Source organism: Cebus imitator, unplaced genomic scaffold (genome assembly GCF_001604975.1).
Source record: "Cebus imitator isolate Cc_AM_T3 unplaced genomic scaffold, Cebus_imitator-1.0 Scaffold11, whole genome shotgun sequence".
Lineage (NCBI taxonomy): Eukaryota > Metazoa > Chordata > Mammalia > Primates > Cebidae > Cebus > Cebus imitator.
In genome coordinates, this window is record NW_016107326.1 from 7,709,081 (window position 1) to 7,726,407 (window position 17,327).

A 17,327-nucleotide genomic window follows, 5' to 3' on the forward strand; every position below is an offset into this window, starting at 1 on the left:
ACGCTCTACTGCTCTTGCCCAAAGACACCCACTAATAAGCTTTGCAGATGTATTAGCCTGCATCATGCTTCTTTTTAAGAGAACTGCTTGATAATTAGCAGATGCAAACCCAGCCCTTCACCCAAGGGCATCAGCAGCAAAATTCTAGTCCTCCTCTCCCCACCCCCACAATTCAGGCTAAAGCTGTAATTTCAAGAAGGAAAAATAGGATCTTCAGATTCTTATAGTTGACTGCAACACAGACTAGGAGGAAAGCACCACTGAAACTCGGAATGCACGGCAGTTACCTTAAAGCTAAGAAGAGAAATATTAGCAGTGATGACATCAAAAGAAGCTTGATCTATGTTAATGGTGTAGGAGTCTTAGATGGGGGAGAAAATGCCATGTCAGCTACTTGGTATTATCCAGGAAGACCCATATTAGAGCATGCATTATATGGTACTTCCCTGAAAACCCTAAATATATTTAGTAGGTTATGATACATGGTTCTAAAGGGATTTTAATAATCTACCCTCTGAACCTGCTTCAAAGTATTACACATTTTACACTCTCCTATCCTACTGTCAGTCTGGTCTTGTCTAAATTCTGGCTGACGCAGGAAAAGGGAATGACTATGGTGTGAGGGGAGAGTAAGACCAGAAGAAATGAAGGCAAGAAAGCGCCTGCAAACGCCCACAGCCCACCCCCTGTACCACCTGCTCCCTCTGACACCCACCAGGGCCCACTCTCAGGCTGCGACCGTATCAGTCACTTAGAGCTCCAGGCAGAGACTATGTGGCTGGGATGATATCGCATCTTATCAGAAATGAGTATCCAAAGCAAATCACACAGAGACTAAACAGCACTTAAAAGATTAAAGGAAATAAATACGAGCCACATAAATGGTATTGAAAAAAATCACTTAGAGTTGATATGCATCTCTCGGCAAGCAAACAGGCACTCTGAGCTTGACCTGAATTCATCTTCCTTTCACGGGATAGGGGACCAGGCATCCAAGGCAATAATGGGGTAGAAAGGCTGTGTGTGTGTGTGTGTGTGTGTGTGTGTGTGTGTGTGTACTTTCACCCTTTCCCCATCTGAGAATGAAGTAGAAAGTCTTGCACTGCCTAGACCTATAAGACAAGGTCATCTTTTAATATGAGCCACTTGCAATTGGTGTATTGTGTTCAGGGTGACCTAGATTGGTTGTGTAGCATGCTGGACCAAATAACGTGTGTGTTTGTGTGCGTGCATGTGAGTTGCTCTAGTCAGGGTGCAAGTTCTGTTTTTCTTATCTTGAGATTATAATTCAGTTAGCCTTCTTAAGGTTATAATCCCATATCCAAAGGTCTTTTATCTAACCTAGTCTATCATGGCTAGCTTTTTTCAAGGTCACCAGATGTTACCATGGTTGTGTCCAGTTACACAATGAATCTAGATGAGTTAAGACCTGAACAGAAGTCATCCTCCCTAGCTTGTCCGTGGGATTCTTTTGCTTAGCCTTTGCTTCCCTGTTTGCACGGGACCTATAACAAATAATCTTCTTTGGTTAAGTGGCCATTATCTTTACACTTCATCGCTAGCTGTTTACCTATACTGATCTTCAGATGGGAGAGTTGCAAGTTAATACCTGTTAGCCAGCTCCAGGGAGACACCTCATTCTGGTAGAAAAGTTGTGCCTCTTCTATGTAAAGAAACTATTTATTTTCATTGCAACTCAGAAAGATCATCCATCACAATCATACTGCATTTAAACTGAGATTCATTCTCCAAAATGAAACTTGTGTTTAAAGGTTTCCTCCTGCACTCACAGCCTGAAAATGCAGATCTGTTCCCTGAAGAGACGGGGGAAAACGTCTCCAGCTTAAATATATGAACGCTATGTAATGGAGGCCATTACATATGGCTTAGGCCCCTCAAGAGAGGCAGTGATAACTTCTTTTTCATAAGTAGGATATAAACTATATTTAATTATTAGCCTTTATATGGATCCTATCAATTTCTGCATATTTAAAGAAAGCAGATCTAGGAAAACTTTTAGTTAAGCTATAAAATATAATTTTCATTTCATGGCTTCGGTGACTACATGAGAGGAATAAAAATGGAATTAAAAGGGAGACCTAAATTTACTCACTTTCATGAAAGACAAATGTGTTGAAGTAATGGGCCACTTCTTCACGATGATGCACATTTACAAGCTCTTATTTAACCCACATTTTGGCTAATTACAGTACACCTCCATCTCTGGCACTTTCACTTGCCTTCGTGCTGCGGAAGCCACATAAAGATACGATCCTTTAAAGAAACCTGACTTCTTTAGAACACAAACAAGTTCAGGAATCTAACGTGGAATTTTTATAGGAGCTGAACTCCATCCAGTCTCCAAGTACTCATAAAATTCAAGGGCTTGTTTTTGCACATCCCTAAGTATAACACTTAATGTGCTGTTGTAACTTCCCAGCGCTCTCTTGTCTAATAGGCACTGAATCTAACAGTTTTACAGTTTGGGAAGACTCAGTGCTAGAAAAATGTCAGGCAAGTCTAATGAGGCTTCAGATCCCCTGGTTTGCGCTAGAGTTTAATTTAAAGTTACAATGATGTTTTAACATGTTTGCTTATACTTGACTAAAGAGGATACGTTATTTCAATGACATAACCTCCAGACAATGTTCTGGGAATTGATTTAAGATGTGGTGGTAATTCCAACAGCCTTAATGCAGAGTTGAACATCTGTAACAACATTTTACTCGACTTTTCATCAGCTTTCTGTTTTAAAGCAAAAGCAAGGCAACGTCTTCCAGAAACCATGGCCAGAACTCTGGGTTTACTTCAAAATGATCATATATTTTACTAGATTTTTTTTTAAAGAAATATCCTCCTTTATCAGACTCGCCAGATTGCAAACACTGTGTTAGGGTTTACCAAAGCCTCTTTACGATCTTTGGAGTGAAATGGGGCAATGATTGCAACTCCCAGCCTTCCCTAATTCAGTCTAATGCCTACATAGGATGGGCCTGATGCTCAGCTAGCCTGGGGCACATTCTCTCTTCCCTGTTTCCTCAGTGAGATTTAAGGGGATGATGCCCTTTAAGGCTTAAAGGTGAGTTTTTTGGCTGGAGTTAAAAAACAGTTCAAAGCAAATAAACTTGGAAACGTAATAAAAGGCAAACAACTCATAAACATGAGTCAACCGCTATCTCCATTATGTTATTAATCACCACATCTGGAGAAACCCACATCTGAACACACTTAGCAGGTCATTAGTAATGTCATATTCACACTGGAGTCACTCAGAGTAAGAGTCATGCAAAGTGGTTTGAACACAAAGGCATCTAGCTAACAGGGCTTCCGACTAATGTCTTGCGCAAGCTGCCAGTTTGGGGGTGGGGCCGTTTTAATTATCATTAATTGTTTTTATGGTTTTCCCTTTTGGTGTTTTGCTGCCCAGCAAGCTAAATGCAAGCTGAAATCCACAGGAGTGCATCTCTCTTCTTCAACTGAGCTTAGCATGGTAAAGTAAAATATTATGGGGTGCAGTGCAGTGATTAAAAATGGGGATGGTTCCCAGTCCTCCTTCACCTGGCTCGGTCACAAGCCGAGAATTGGGAGTTTCCTTCTTGAACTCAAATGGGTCTTTGGGATAGCGTGATCTAGCTGCAACCTTGACTGCCAAACAATAAGGAGAAAAGAAAACGGAAATTAATTCTTAGTGAAATTTTTTTAGAAAAGTTCCAAACCAATTTTAACATTGAATAGCTTTGAATCAAATGGAAGTTTCTCCTTCACAACTGAATTGCCTTTTTTTTTTTTCCTTTTCTTTTACCCGGATGACTTCCTGCAATTCTTTTTGCTTTTTTATTGTAATGGATGTCAGTAGGGATAATACTTCTGGAAATTCAGAAGACAATCTTCTTGGTATAACTTCCAAAAATATACAAAGTTCCCCATCAGCCCACAACATGCTCAGACACAGAAAACTCAGTTTAGCAGCAGGATCAGACTCATTCTCTCCTGAAGTCTGCTAAAAGCAATTCTTCTGAATAATCACTATATTCCAAGTCATCAGTCCTAGGTACTAAACTTTTGCCGTCTGTCTCAAACCGCTGGCATGGTCAGCCCCCTTGGTTGTGATATCAGTGCCTAACATTAAATGCTGTGAGTCTGCCACTCCTCAGAAAGAGTGATGCACAGCATTTCCTTCTGCCATCAGTGACACCGATGAAAACTGGGTGTTTCAAATGTTGTTTTATGAAAATTAAGGGTAAGGATTGAGGGTAAAATTCCTGGAATTTTGCAACAGCTGTGTTGCAAAACGTAATTCACCATGGACAAAACTCCAAAGCTGACCTAACCTCTCTCTGATATGACTGTCTAAGACTTTCACCAGAAAGTCTGGGCAAGTTAACTCTCAAGGTCTTACCCTGTGGCCCACAAGAGTGCAATCTTTGGATTGGAGGAGGAAATGGTGCCTGGCTGTTTCTCACACAAACTAGACTAGTGAGAGGGTATGGCGGTTTCCTTAAGCTATGATGGGAAAACAACAAAAATGATAACCCACTGGCGGTGAACAACCTATAATGAGAATTTGGTAGTGTGATTGCTGTAAAGGAGCACTTGACGGCTGTTTCAGGATGAACTCCACAGTTGGAAATGCCATGTGTGTCCATCAGCGAGGCTGAGCTGCTAAGGACAGCTAGGATCAGGTAACCCAGTCAATGGAGCCAAGTTCTACCAGGCCTAGATAGCAGTGGGCAGTACTAGGGTGCAGGGGAATTAAAGTGGGTGATGTCCTTGGAATGAGAGTTTCTCATCTGACAACCTTGGGATAGCATATATCACCAAGAAGTTTGATGAGCACTGAAGTATTCTTAATAAAAATCAACTATAAATCTATTTTTTGAAAGATCATGACTAATATATATATTTTTTTCTGAGACAAGGTCTTTGTTGCCTAGGCTGGTGTGCACTGGCACTATCTTGGTTCACTGTAGCCTCTGAGATCATGGCTAATATTAATCAACAGACTAGGAGAAAAGGAAAGATACTGACCATCAAAAGCAACCCCAACAATCATAAATATCTCAAACACATAAACCTCTCTAAAATTAAACAACCACATTATCCTAGACATTATCTCGGCAGGATAATTTCACAACTTCTAGCTGGGAAATAGGAAATACCTTTACTTGAAAAACCTAATGGGTATCAGTTTTCTTTTTAAAAATAATCTGTCATTATGAAGAATAAGAATTTTTGAAAATTCTAAGCAACCTGTACCACCCTAGGACAGGCATAGGGAGTGCCCACCCCATGGTAGGCTGCCAGGGCAGGAAAGGGGGCTTGTTGGAGCTTCTACATTTCTGGCTTTTGTGGAACTAATAGGAGAATGGGAAGAGACACTTTAAGGAACAATAGGTTATGTAGAAGTTAATCACAGGGTATATTTCTGGCTCTATTCACTGCCTAGGAAACCTGAATTATGTAAGTTTGAGTCCATCAACACAGCGTAATGAAAGAATTCAGCTCCTACATTGGAGAGGGAAAAAAATACTATATAAATTTATTAACAGAATCCTCAGGACCCTGAATGCAATGTTCTCTACAAAATACTATGGGCCTAATGGATCTCTAGAATCCAATTGGGTAAATTAGATGACCCCATGGTACCCACACTGTGGGCCCCCAACCCCAATCTCAAACTATGTTCTGTATGCATCCTGAGAGGAGCCCAGCATGCACCAAAGCCCCCACATCTAGAACTGCACCTCACATATGCACCAAAATCCCCCTACCTAGCATCGCACCTCACATATGCACCAAAATCCCCATAGCCAGAATCGCAGCTCATATATCTTCACTATAGATTTGACCTGTTAGAATCATTGCCCAGCACACTGCCCTGCTCAGTATTCAGTAGAAAATACTTTTGGAATTTTCTGGTTGCCTTTAGCCCTTTTCTTTTTCCCTGGAACAGACTCTATTGCCTCAGGGCAAAGAAAAGTCTCAAGCAAAGATCACTAGGTGTTAGTTTCCTAGAGATGAGACACAGAGATGAACAAGGGAATTCTAAGAGGAAAAACACAATGGAAAAGAGAAATGCAAGAACATCCCTGAATTTTTGCTATGGAGTTTGGAGAGCGGGAAGGTACTAGGAGATGGAAGATCATTTTTACTTTGCATCCAACTGGGAGGGGTGGGGCATGTAGCGAAGTCCAATACAAATAGCTCCTTTCCAACTTTCCTTTCCTTCTCTCCCTACTCCCTACTCCCGAGACCAACCAGATGGTAAAGGCTTTGTGACAAAAAGTTAAGCCTGACTCCTTTAGGTTGCCCTAGTATGTGCAGTCCATGTTTGTGGGGGACAACATTTAGAGTACAGATAATGACCTGCCGTGTCCCCGGGCACCAACAGCTGCTTCCCTCTCATCTTTCTCAAGTTCAGGGGTCAGCAAACTGTAGCCTGCCACCTGTTTTTCTACATCCCATGAGCTAAGAGTGTATTTACATTTTTAAGTTATTGGGGGAAAACATCCAAGAATAATAATATTTTATAACCCATTAAAATGATATGAAATTCAAATTTTGGTGACTATAAATAAAATTTTATCAGACCATAGCCACAGTTGTTGGTTTACCTGCAATCCCTGGCTGCTTCCATCTATAATGACAAAGTTGAGGCCTTACCATAGAGACCATATGGCTTGCAAAGACTAAGATATTAACTCGCTGACCTTTGACAGAGAAAGTTTGCTGACCCCTGCAGTAGTTTAATCTTCTCACATTTCCCTTGCTTTCCGGTTTCCACAAAGAATAATTTTCTTCCCAACCTGCCAAGACAGCCAAATAACCAAAGAAATATACATGGAGCTCACCCGAAGTGCACAGATCTGGGATGTCGGAAGGAACAGAGGTAGTTTGGCGACTCTAATGTCCCTACCACCCAACCCACTATTAGCCCTACTGGTCTCCTTGTGTTTGAGGTCATGAGTCAGGTGAGTTTCACATTTTCCAGTTCAAGCTAAGTTAGATTCATCCACCCAGTACTTTGGAAAGCAAAGCAAACCACATCTACTCTGAGCAATTTCTTGAAGCTGTCAGCGTGTGCTGCCAGTCCACCCTGCGAGAGCCCCATACAAGACAACAGATTAACCATTAGACTAGATATGTTGAAAATATACAGCTTCAACCTTTCCCCAGCTAGCTCAGAGCGATATATAGATGATTATTTCAACCGTCAGCTGCCGCATAGATTTAAACCCCTGCACAATAACTCCTGGATTCATCTGCCCCTTGTCAAACTTGCACAGCTTTAGTTGGAGGATACATGGTGTGGCAGTTTCACTGTGAATCCAGAATGATCCAGACGGCTGCTGTCTCTTTGTTAACAGGAAGCCAAACTGATGAGTTTGTAATGCATTTCTTATCAAAGGTAGTTTCAGAAAAGAAAATGTGCCCCATCAGTTTGGCTAGAATTTAACATATACTAGATTATGGGCTTAATCAGAATATCTCCATTATTTTCTTGAGGAAATAGATCATTCCACATCCATTCCATTAAAACATTTTATGCCAATGAATTACGTATTTATAAATTTATAATTATCGTTGATTTTTCTTCCCTTTTTGCAGTTTACTTAATAAAATCATTAGCTGGAGCCTACAAAGCAATGCAGCTTAATAGATATAAGTATGCTAATATATTTTTTAAGTGAATGCTGATCTTTTTGAGCTGTGTGTCTAAAATCATCACTGTGAATAAAAGAATTGTAATTTCCAACTCTTACATTTAACGAAGACGAAATGGACTGTAATGGAATTTATGGAGCCTGTAAAGGAACTCTTTTTCTAAAATGGTTTATAATCAAATAGATTTGGATTTACTGTAGGTCAAATCACGTCCCCCAATGTGTACCAAGGGAAAATGCCTATAAGATACCAAACACTGCTCCAGGCACCCTGGAAGGGCTCACACCCATGGCTGCAGCTGCAAGTTTCCTGGTGTCCTCACTGTTTCCACCCCTAGTGAATTCAGGACTTTAATGCCAGCTTTGAAATCAGTATTTATCCTATCTTTACTTAAAATTATAACATTTTATTCATCCTGGATTATTTTTGATTTTGATATTTTAGAAAGATTTTATTGTGATATTTTGAAAATACTGCACAAAACTATCATTTACCTTGATTCCTGAGGTTTGGGGTCTCCTCTTACATTTGGTACCCAAGGCAAAAGCTTCTCTCACCTCACCCTATTTCCAGCCCTGAACATCATTTCTCAAAGGTGTTCAAGGCACTGGCTCTGCCACCCCGCAGAACTGGACAAGGCAAATCTGAGACAAGAGTTATTTCTTGCGATCACTTCATGCTGTTTGCATGAGATTGTTAAGGAAGGCCCTGGCAACAAATGCTTCCTTGTGGATTTACAAATTGTCAGGCATCCAAAGGAGTGCAGGAAAGATCATGCTGCCTCAGGAATCTGAGATTTGCCACCTGCCCAGGGTGAGAAACAGAAAAGAGGGCCAGGGTCAAGTCTCTGGTGAACTTTCTTTCACATCCCACATCAAATTCTCCTGGTTAACACGGTGTTGATTTACATTTCCGCTTTGGGGTGAAAGTTTTTATTTGCTTACATATTTTGACACCAATGTTATTTTCTTTTTCTTTTTTTGCTCCTCCCAAACAGCTTCAAATAACCATGACTGGCAGAAGATGTCAATCATATTTCATTTCCATTTTCACTTTGCTGTTTACATTTTTTAAATTAATGCTTGCCCCAATAATTCTGATATTTAAAGACCAGCCTAGAATCTAATTGTGTATATGTGAAACTGTTTTCCGAACCAGAAGATGTTATATAAATATAAGCCACTAGTATTATTAACATTATTACTATTGGCTCATGCAGAAATACCATATATTCCATTGGGCCAATGGGGTCAAGAGCCCCCTAGAATTCTAATATATATTCCAGATGGGTGCACTGATACTTTCTCTGAAACTCAGATAAAGGTAAAATGCATGGGTTTTTAGTGCAACCCGGGTGCCCGATGAAGAATATTCTGCCAGAACACTTTAGAAATACAGTATGCTTTTAACCTTGGGAGGTAAGGACCAGTCTGGATTGTGACTTTACACTAAACACAGCATTTAGTATATTTCATAAGGGCATAATCACCCTCTATAGCTGTTCCTGAACTATAAAGTCATTATCTGTATGCTATGATAATTTATCCTCAGATACATCTTGTGCAACATTTTATAATGCTAGTGTATGGTGGGGCCCTTTCTGGTGAACACATTAGAGAACAAGGTGTGGAATGCAACAGAAGGGTTGGAAAGGGCTTGGGGATGCTCTTGCCTCATCCTCTTTTGCCTTAAAGCCGCACTCGCATGCAGACCCCTGACCCAGGACTCAAGTCGGCTGACTTCTAATTCAGATCATTTGCCACCAGAATTCTGCCCGTGAGAACAGTGTGCGGATATGAGCTTCTAGAGTCAGGCCACCTGCACAAGTCGCAGCTCTGACCCTCTTGAGAGCTCTGATCTCAGTTACTCCATACCTCGATGTCCTATGATCTCCTGTGATCCCCATGGCACCAAGGAGGATGCCAAGTTTGGGAGATGCTTTGGGATTATGCGACATAACCAGGGGCTGCAGGCTGACAGCCTGAGGACCAACTACTGTCCCCAGTGCGCTGAGCTGGGCACCACCCTGCTAACACACAGGGTTTCACACGTGGGACAACCTTTAAGTCTGAAGCCTGTCCATAAAAACATGGATTTCTAACTTCTAATTAAAAATCTTGCAGAGGACTGAGTCTTCATTCCAAGAGGGTGCCTTTCTCCTGGGGCAGGAGCTTATCAGCTGCTCAAATGCCCACTGCTGCCTACCATACCCCCAGGTATAAAGTGGGCACCCCATGTTTGCATTTCTAGCCCTGGGACCAGTGATACTCAAGTGTACCATCCCTAAGATAAAGATTTTAAGGCATGGGGTATCCCTCCACAAATGCCAACTCATATGGAGTGGGTAGAGGGGTAAGAGGTACACAGGTCTTGAAGTCACACTGCTGCGTTGGAGCCTAGGTAGTTGGCAAATTATCTAATTTTAGTTTTCTCACCAATAAAATGAGAACTGGAGTACCCATCTAATAGAGTTGTTGTGGGAATAGACTGAAAATATGAAAAGCACTTAAAAGAATTCCTGGTGAGCTCTTTCTAATGCTATCCATGACTATTGCCTTGGCTTTGAAGAGTCAGAGTAATGAGAGTTCTCTGATGCCAGATCCGGCTCCTTCTCCACACCAGTCTGCCATCTTTGGACATGGTGTAACTCACATGGGTCCATACTCTCTCTCCTACCCCAAGCCATTGATCCAGTAACCAACCCTTAGAACGGGGTGAGCATTTCCACCCCCACCTCACCCCCACCCTTGCATTGCATTCGACTATCACCTTTGTCCCATGTTTCATATGGCCCCAATGAACTGCTCAGGCCAAATAATTAGGTTTTGCCAAATGTCATAAAAACAAGAAAAGCCAGAAAACGTTTAAACGGTCCTCAATTGGAGAAGGCTGGAACCATTCAGGGCAAGAACAAATGAAAGACAGATGGGGACAGAGGAACCCCACTGTTCCCTCTAAATTACAGGAAATTCATGCCGCCAGATTGTGAGGGCCTTTTTCCCTTGAATTTCTGCTGGGAGGTCATGGGATTGATCGGTGTATGCACAAACATGGGAGACAGAAGGGGTAGGGACATGATGGAGTAGGGAGGCAGTGACTCCTTCACCAACCCTGCCCACCATGTCTTGCTGTCACTTGACTACTTGACCACCCTTGAAGGGACAGCCTAGGCTGCCTCCTCCAGGGGGCCTTCCCAGATGACTATGACAAGATCAATTCTCTGCTTTCTTTAAAAATCACCTGGCACTTCTGATCTCATGCCTTGCATTATTATAATTTATTTTCAATTCTAATGTGTTCTACTCCCCCTACTAGACTTATAAGTTGGAATTTATGTATCTCTGAGTCTCTCACTATGCTGAGCCCTGAAAAGTTCCCGATAAATAGCTCCTACCAGCTACAGAGGCAACGTTGCAAAGAGGAGAAGCACAGCTTAGTGATCAGGAGTCCCAGGTTCTAGGCCTGCCTTGAATCAACTGTGTGGCATTGGCACCCTTTCCTGGGGCGGATGAGCATTAGTTAAGTATGAGGCCTTTCTGGCTCTGATTTGTAAAGACACTGAGTTTAATACTGGGCATCACTTTTCCTTGTTCTTTTCTTTAAAATCTTTTTGAAGATGTACAGTAAGAGCCAGAGAAATTAGATAATTGCATCAAATACGAATATACAAATTCGCAAGTTATCTAAAAGCAACAGTACAAAAGATGTTGCATGACAATGTCAAGGGAGGGCTACATGAAACGTCTTAGACAATTAGTAAGTCCTAGAGAGAGAATTGTTCAGGAAAAAAAAAGAAAGAAAAAGAAGGCTTGAAGCAAGAACAGGATAAAGAAAGAGGTCAGCCTTATTTACTGCATATCCCCAGATCAGGCACAGGGCCTGGCACTCAGGGGGCACTTGACCCATGATGCTCAACAGATGAAGGAGTGACAATCGAGGGTGGGAAGGGCGTGCCAGGTGGTGGACACAGCCTGAACCAAGGCAAGGAGGTTGGAAAATACTAAATGAGAGAACTCTAAGAAAGTCAGTTTGGCTAGAGCAGGAAAATGTATTTGAGGGCACAGTTGGAGGTAAAAAGGGCAGATAGTATAAGGCTTTACAATCCAAGTGATAGAGTTTGGACAATATTTGGTAACAATCTGAATCCTCTAGGAAAGTTATTTTTCCTTCGATTTAAATACTGAAGTTCAAAAAGGATAGCGGGTGGGGCTTGCCTCTTAGAAAAGTCTGTCAAACACTGCCTAGCTTGCTCAGCCCACACTCTCTTCCAAGATAAGAAACACACATTCGTGCATAGAACTAAAGCAGGGAGACCACTGGCAACGATCCAGTTCCATTGGAGGTCTCATTTTTTTTTTTCTTCTGGAAAGCTTATTCAACAGGAAAATAAAGTTATTTAATGCCTCAGAAAGGGGTCCCATGAAACTCAAAAGGCCTATTCCTCACAGCCCAGCCAAGTAAATCTTACCCTGATTTCAGGATGGCTATTTCCTGTCTTCAGCTACTCCAGCTGATCCCATTCCCTCTAAAGAGAACTGGAAGGAAACCCATCAGGGTTTGACTTTTACATGAAAACTGACTGCAATCCATACTTTCAAGAAACATTTTCAACAAAACCAGTGCTTTAAAGTAGATTCACTGTGAAGGAAATGTTTCCCTAATCCTCTCCTCCTTGGTTTTGTTGAATCAATAACACTCAGGATGTTCCCTGTGAAAATCACATGGGTGAATAAAATAAGAAAGTACATTATATTATCTAGATCCTCAACTTGTAGCCCTTAGCCCAGTATGCCTCTCTGAGAAAAGTTTAAAACTCAAAAGAGAGAATTCCTATTAAAAGAGCAAAATACTGCTTATGCTTCCAAAGTTCTTTCTGAGCATGGTGGCTGACATCTGTAATCCCTGCATTTTGGGAGGCTAAGGCAGGTGGATCTCTTGAGGTCAGGAGTTCAAGACCAGCCTGGCCAATATGGCAAAACCCCATCTCTAAAAATACAACCAATAGCTGGGCGTGGTGGCATATGCCTGTCGTCCCGGCTACTTGGTAGGCTGAGGCAGGAGAATCACCTGAACCCGGGAGTCAGAGGTTGCAGTGAGCTGAGATCATGTAACTGCACTCCAGCCTGGATGACACAGTAAGACACTGTTTAAATAAATAAATAAATAAATAAAATTTAATAATGAAGAAAATAAACAAATGAGTCATACTGAGACATATTTCAATTCTCCTTTTTCATAACCTCAATAATTCATTTTCTCCTATATAAGCTAATGTTTACACTCAAACATCCTGTACAAAGGACTACCACAGACTATTAAGAAAACAGTAAAAAGATATTGCTGTGTCTTTTTAAAAAGTGGTTGAAAAATCAGTTATGTGTGAACAAAATAATTTTTAAAAATAGTTTTGCTTGTACATTTGATTTTTGTCTTCATTTATGATGCCCAAGCTGATGAGCTGATCAACTTTTCTGTGAAAAGCCTTCTTAACAAACAAAAAAAAGCATAACAAAAACTCTGATCTGGTTTGTCAACATTTAGTTTTGGTGCTGAGAGAAAAGCAACATTCTTTGGTTGACTTGGATTCTAGAGTAAATCTTTTTTATTATTATTTAGTTTTATTTTTTGAGGCTGAGTCTCACTCTGTCACCCAGGCTGGAGTGCAGTAGCACAATCTCAGCTCACTGCAACCTCTGCCTCTCAGGTTCAAGCAATTCTAGTGTCTCAGCCTCCAAAGGAGCTGAGATTACAGGTGCCTGGCTAATTTTTGTAATTTTCGTAGAAACGGGGTTTCACCCTGTTGGCCAGGCTGGTCTCAAACTCCCGATCTCAAGTGATCCATCCGCCTCAGCCTCGAAAGTTCTGGGATTACAGGCATGAGCCACTGCACCCAGCCTGGATTCTAGAGTGACTCTTGATGAAAAGAGCATCATACTAAGGTGATTTTTACATAAAACGTTAATTCAGTATATCAATCAGTCACTTTTGTAAAAATGCCCCTTGTTATCCTGGAGCGAATAGAGCCTATGGGATTAATTTGTGTAAATAGACATGAGATTGCAATGGGGACTTGCCACATAACAATAATCAGACAGCACAGGTAATCCAGTTTCACTGCTGAATCCAGTATTGTGTAGTTACCTTTTAAAAACAATAACACGTATTTAACTGGGACTTGCTTCAAGTAAGCACTGCGTCAGGCAAGTTGGATTTCAAATAAACCTTAGCAATTGAAAGGCATTGTCTTAGTGGCAGGATGTCTCTTCAAACAACAACAACAGTTTTAGATATTTATTTTAGAGAAATAAAGGAGACAGTCTGCAAGAGGAAAGGCAGAAAGTGAGGAGGAGGAGAGTACCTAGAATCCAGGTAGAGGGTTTCATTTCTAGAAAAGCAGCGCCACCTGCTGGTAGACCCACATGTCAGGCCCCTCTGCGGTTTGCAGGCCATCTATCTTGCAATCTATGCATAAATATACAGCAGTATTTCTCAGCTGCTGTTATACGTAAGAATTTTATTACCAGTAGGCAGATTTCTAACACACTGGTTACAGTTTAATAATCCTCTATTACCTGAAGTATGGGTTATATAAAAACCTAGAATGTTAATTGTTGACAAACCAATTCTAAAATGTAAAGCACTATAAGTCACCCAGTAAATATACAAATAAATCAAAAGGGATAGCTCTTTTTGCTCTAATAACGTGTTATTAAAAACCGCAACTTAATCACTTACATAAAAATAATGTTCATGCATTTCGATGTACTAAGAAATCAGGAAAATGCATTATAATCTTACCAACAGAGCCTTTCCTTCACTTACAATTTAGAGGAAACTACTTTGAAAAAAGTATTTTTCCCTTTCTTTAAAAAATGTACCTAAACTAACATGTCATTTAGGAAATTTCCTCATATAACAAAACCTAAGTTATAAACAACTAAGATTACATCTATAAAATGTTATATTTTAAAAATAGCAATAGAAAAGTCATGGGAAATATGTCACTGATACAGTGAGCAGAGAAACACTACCTGTCATTTTTCAGAAAAAGATCACACGGACGCGATAGCAAAGGAACACAATAAAAAGCAGAAACAGGAATGTGATAGGTGACTCTGATTGTATCTGCAAAGGAAACTGTGAAATAAATTAACACCCAAGTGCCCAAGAAAGGCATATTGTGGCTTCACTGAAAGTGATCATTATGCAGCAGAGAAGGTTTGTGATTTTGTAATAAAGTGTAGCCCGTGAAATCTAGTGGTGATAACTAATAACCATACTACTTACAACTCTGATTTGATCTCTAACATCAAAAAATAAAATTAAAAAGTACCCTAAAGAATAGATGTATGCAGTAGGGATTGTATTTTTCACTTGAAACAAATAAACCACAAATGGGATCAAAGGGCCCCAGTAAATGAAAATCGACAGTTCCTATGTTGCCCTGATTTGATCTCAAGCAAAACTACCACACTGATAACATTGAGGGGCTGTGAGGAAGGCAGTGGCATTCTTGGATTGCTCTAAAAAGGAGGTGAGTATGTAGCCCATTCAGCTGATGGGAAGCCCACTATAATTCCAAAACATTATTGAGATTTAATCTCCAACAAGAACCACAACAACAAAAATAACTCATGTGGCAACCAAAAGGGTATCCTTTAAAAACACACATACACAATTTTGTTATTTCCAATACACTCAGTAGAATATCTTTACATTCAGTTCTTCCACCTGTCTAAGCTGGGTAAGGCACATGTGTGAAGACAACCAAATGTCACAACAAATGCTTGTTTTGAGCCCAAAGTGTCTCCAGTTATCCAGACAGGGAACTTGACCAGGAGGGTCTCAGGCATAGGTCACAGGCATCCCATCTCCCACTCCAGCTGGCTACCACTTGCTCTGGAGAGACAGGGTTTCCAGGAGCAATTTCAGACAGATGCGAAGGGTGAAGGGGAATCTGGTGGGGTTCAGGGCTGTCAGGATTTGAGTTGGGGGCTTACCCTGCCTAGACATAACTCCTAGTGTTAGCTTGTGTATTAGTCCAGTGAGATAAGGTCGAGGCCACCGGCTAGGGTCTGAACGATTAAAGGCGCATGTCCTGCCTTAAGAGTATTTGGGATAAATTCAAATCAATGAGGAATCACAGGTGAATGAACAGAAGCAGTGGGTTTCCCATGGCTTCCTACCCCGACTAAAATACACAATGACATATGGAAGGAGAAAACATCAGCACCCCCAGATCCACAATGGAGCTCAACATGTGCTGTCAGCAAAAACAATAGAAGAAATGTGTTACCTTCAGAAGAAGCAGTGATTAATTCTAGATCAATCTATTCAAGACTTGTCCAGCAGTCAAAGGAATTGGCTGTTGGCTGTTCAGAAACAGAGGTTCTGTTCAAGAAAGTTTAAGGAACAAGAAGGAAGATCACTAGCCTTGAGACCGTTTTTTTTTTTTTTTTTTTTTTTTTTTTTGCCTCTGGTTCAAATTCTCATGGAAGACCTTTTCTCTTGAGACACATGCCTAATAAACTATGGAAACGTATTCTCAACAGAATTCGTCAACCAGCAATTTGTTGAATTCCCACTGTGTGCCTTAGTTACTGTCTGCAATATGCTAAGAATTCAAAGACCAATGATATGTGGTATTTCTTGTTGCTCTTGTTGAATTCTACAAAATCCTCAACATAAAAACTGCTCTAAAGGGGTTTACATGAAAAGTTACAGGCTTACAGAAGAGATTCACTTTTTCTAAATTGTGGTCAGGGTGGGCTAGTCAAGAAGGCTTCACAGAAATGGCAGCATTTGAGCTGTACCTTCAAATCAGAGGTTGGCCAACTTTTTCCCTAAAAGGCCAGATAGTAAACATTTGGTGCTTTCTGGGCCATACCCTCTTTGTTACAGTTACTCAACTTTGCATCTATAGCCTGAAAGCAGCCACAGATGCTGAGCAAACGAATGGGTGTGACTATGTTACGAGAAAACTTGACTTACTACAACAGGCGGTAGGCTGGGCTGGACCCATGGGACAGTGTGCTGGCCCTTGCTTTGAAGGATGGGTAAGTTTCAATCTGCTAGAAGGGGTGAGGAAAAGAATCACAGTCTCAGGAAGAGGTTCCAGAAATGTGTTAAGTAACAAGAATAAGACAATTTTAAAGAATGGTTAGATGATGGATGCTTATGTGGAGAACAGAACGAGGAAAACTGGTTGAGACAAACTGCAAAGGGCTTTGAATACCATTTTAATAGCAGAAAATGGGAAATTATCCTCTTAAAAATCAGGGAACCATCAAAAGGCCTCCTCTCCCTTTAAAATGGGATAACATTATAAAGTCTGTGCTTAGAATAGTAAAGTTAGTTAGTGGTGGGTTGGGGGCAAGAGGAGCTAATTGAAAGATGGAAGAGCAACAATGGCAGGCCAGCTGAAGAAATGAGCATGTGAGCTTGGCAGTGCTACTGGGAGTGGTGAGAAAAGGTTCAAAATGTAGCCAAATCAGAGAAGTCAGCCATCAATAGGAAGAGAGACTGGCACAGTGTAACACTTAGAATTTCAAATGTGTGTATTTATACTCACTCCACCCATCCCTGACCTGTCCATACATCAGGCCTGCTCAGAGAAAGGGATAATGGTAAGGCGTGTGCAAAAAATCTTGGGCTTGGGCTTG

At 41.0% G+C, this 17,327-nt stretch overlaps 1 protein-coding gene across 29 annotated transcripts in view; it reads right to left on the reverse strand.

Moving 5' to 3' along the window:
- The window catches only part of KCNMA1 (potassium calcium-activated channel subfamily M alpha 1), a 768,447-nt gene that overhangs the window by 98,839 nt on the left and 652,281 nt on the right, over positions 1–17,327 (reverse strand). For 3 of the 29 annotated variants that reach the window (XM_037727288.1, XM_017548830.2, XM_017548812.2), the window contains one exon: positions 3,559–3,645. The exons of the other annotated variants lie outside the window; for them this stretch is intronic. In XM_037727288.1, the coding sequence (XP_037583216.1) occupies positions 3,559–3,645 (87 nt within the window). The remainder of the gene's footprint in view (positions 1–3,558; positions 3,646–17,327) is intronic. 29 annotated transcript variants of the gene reach the window in all.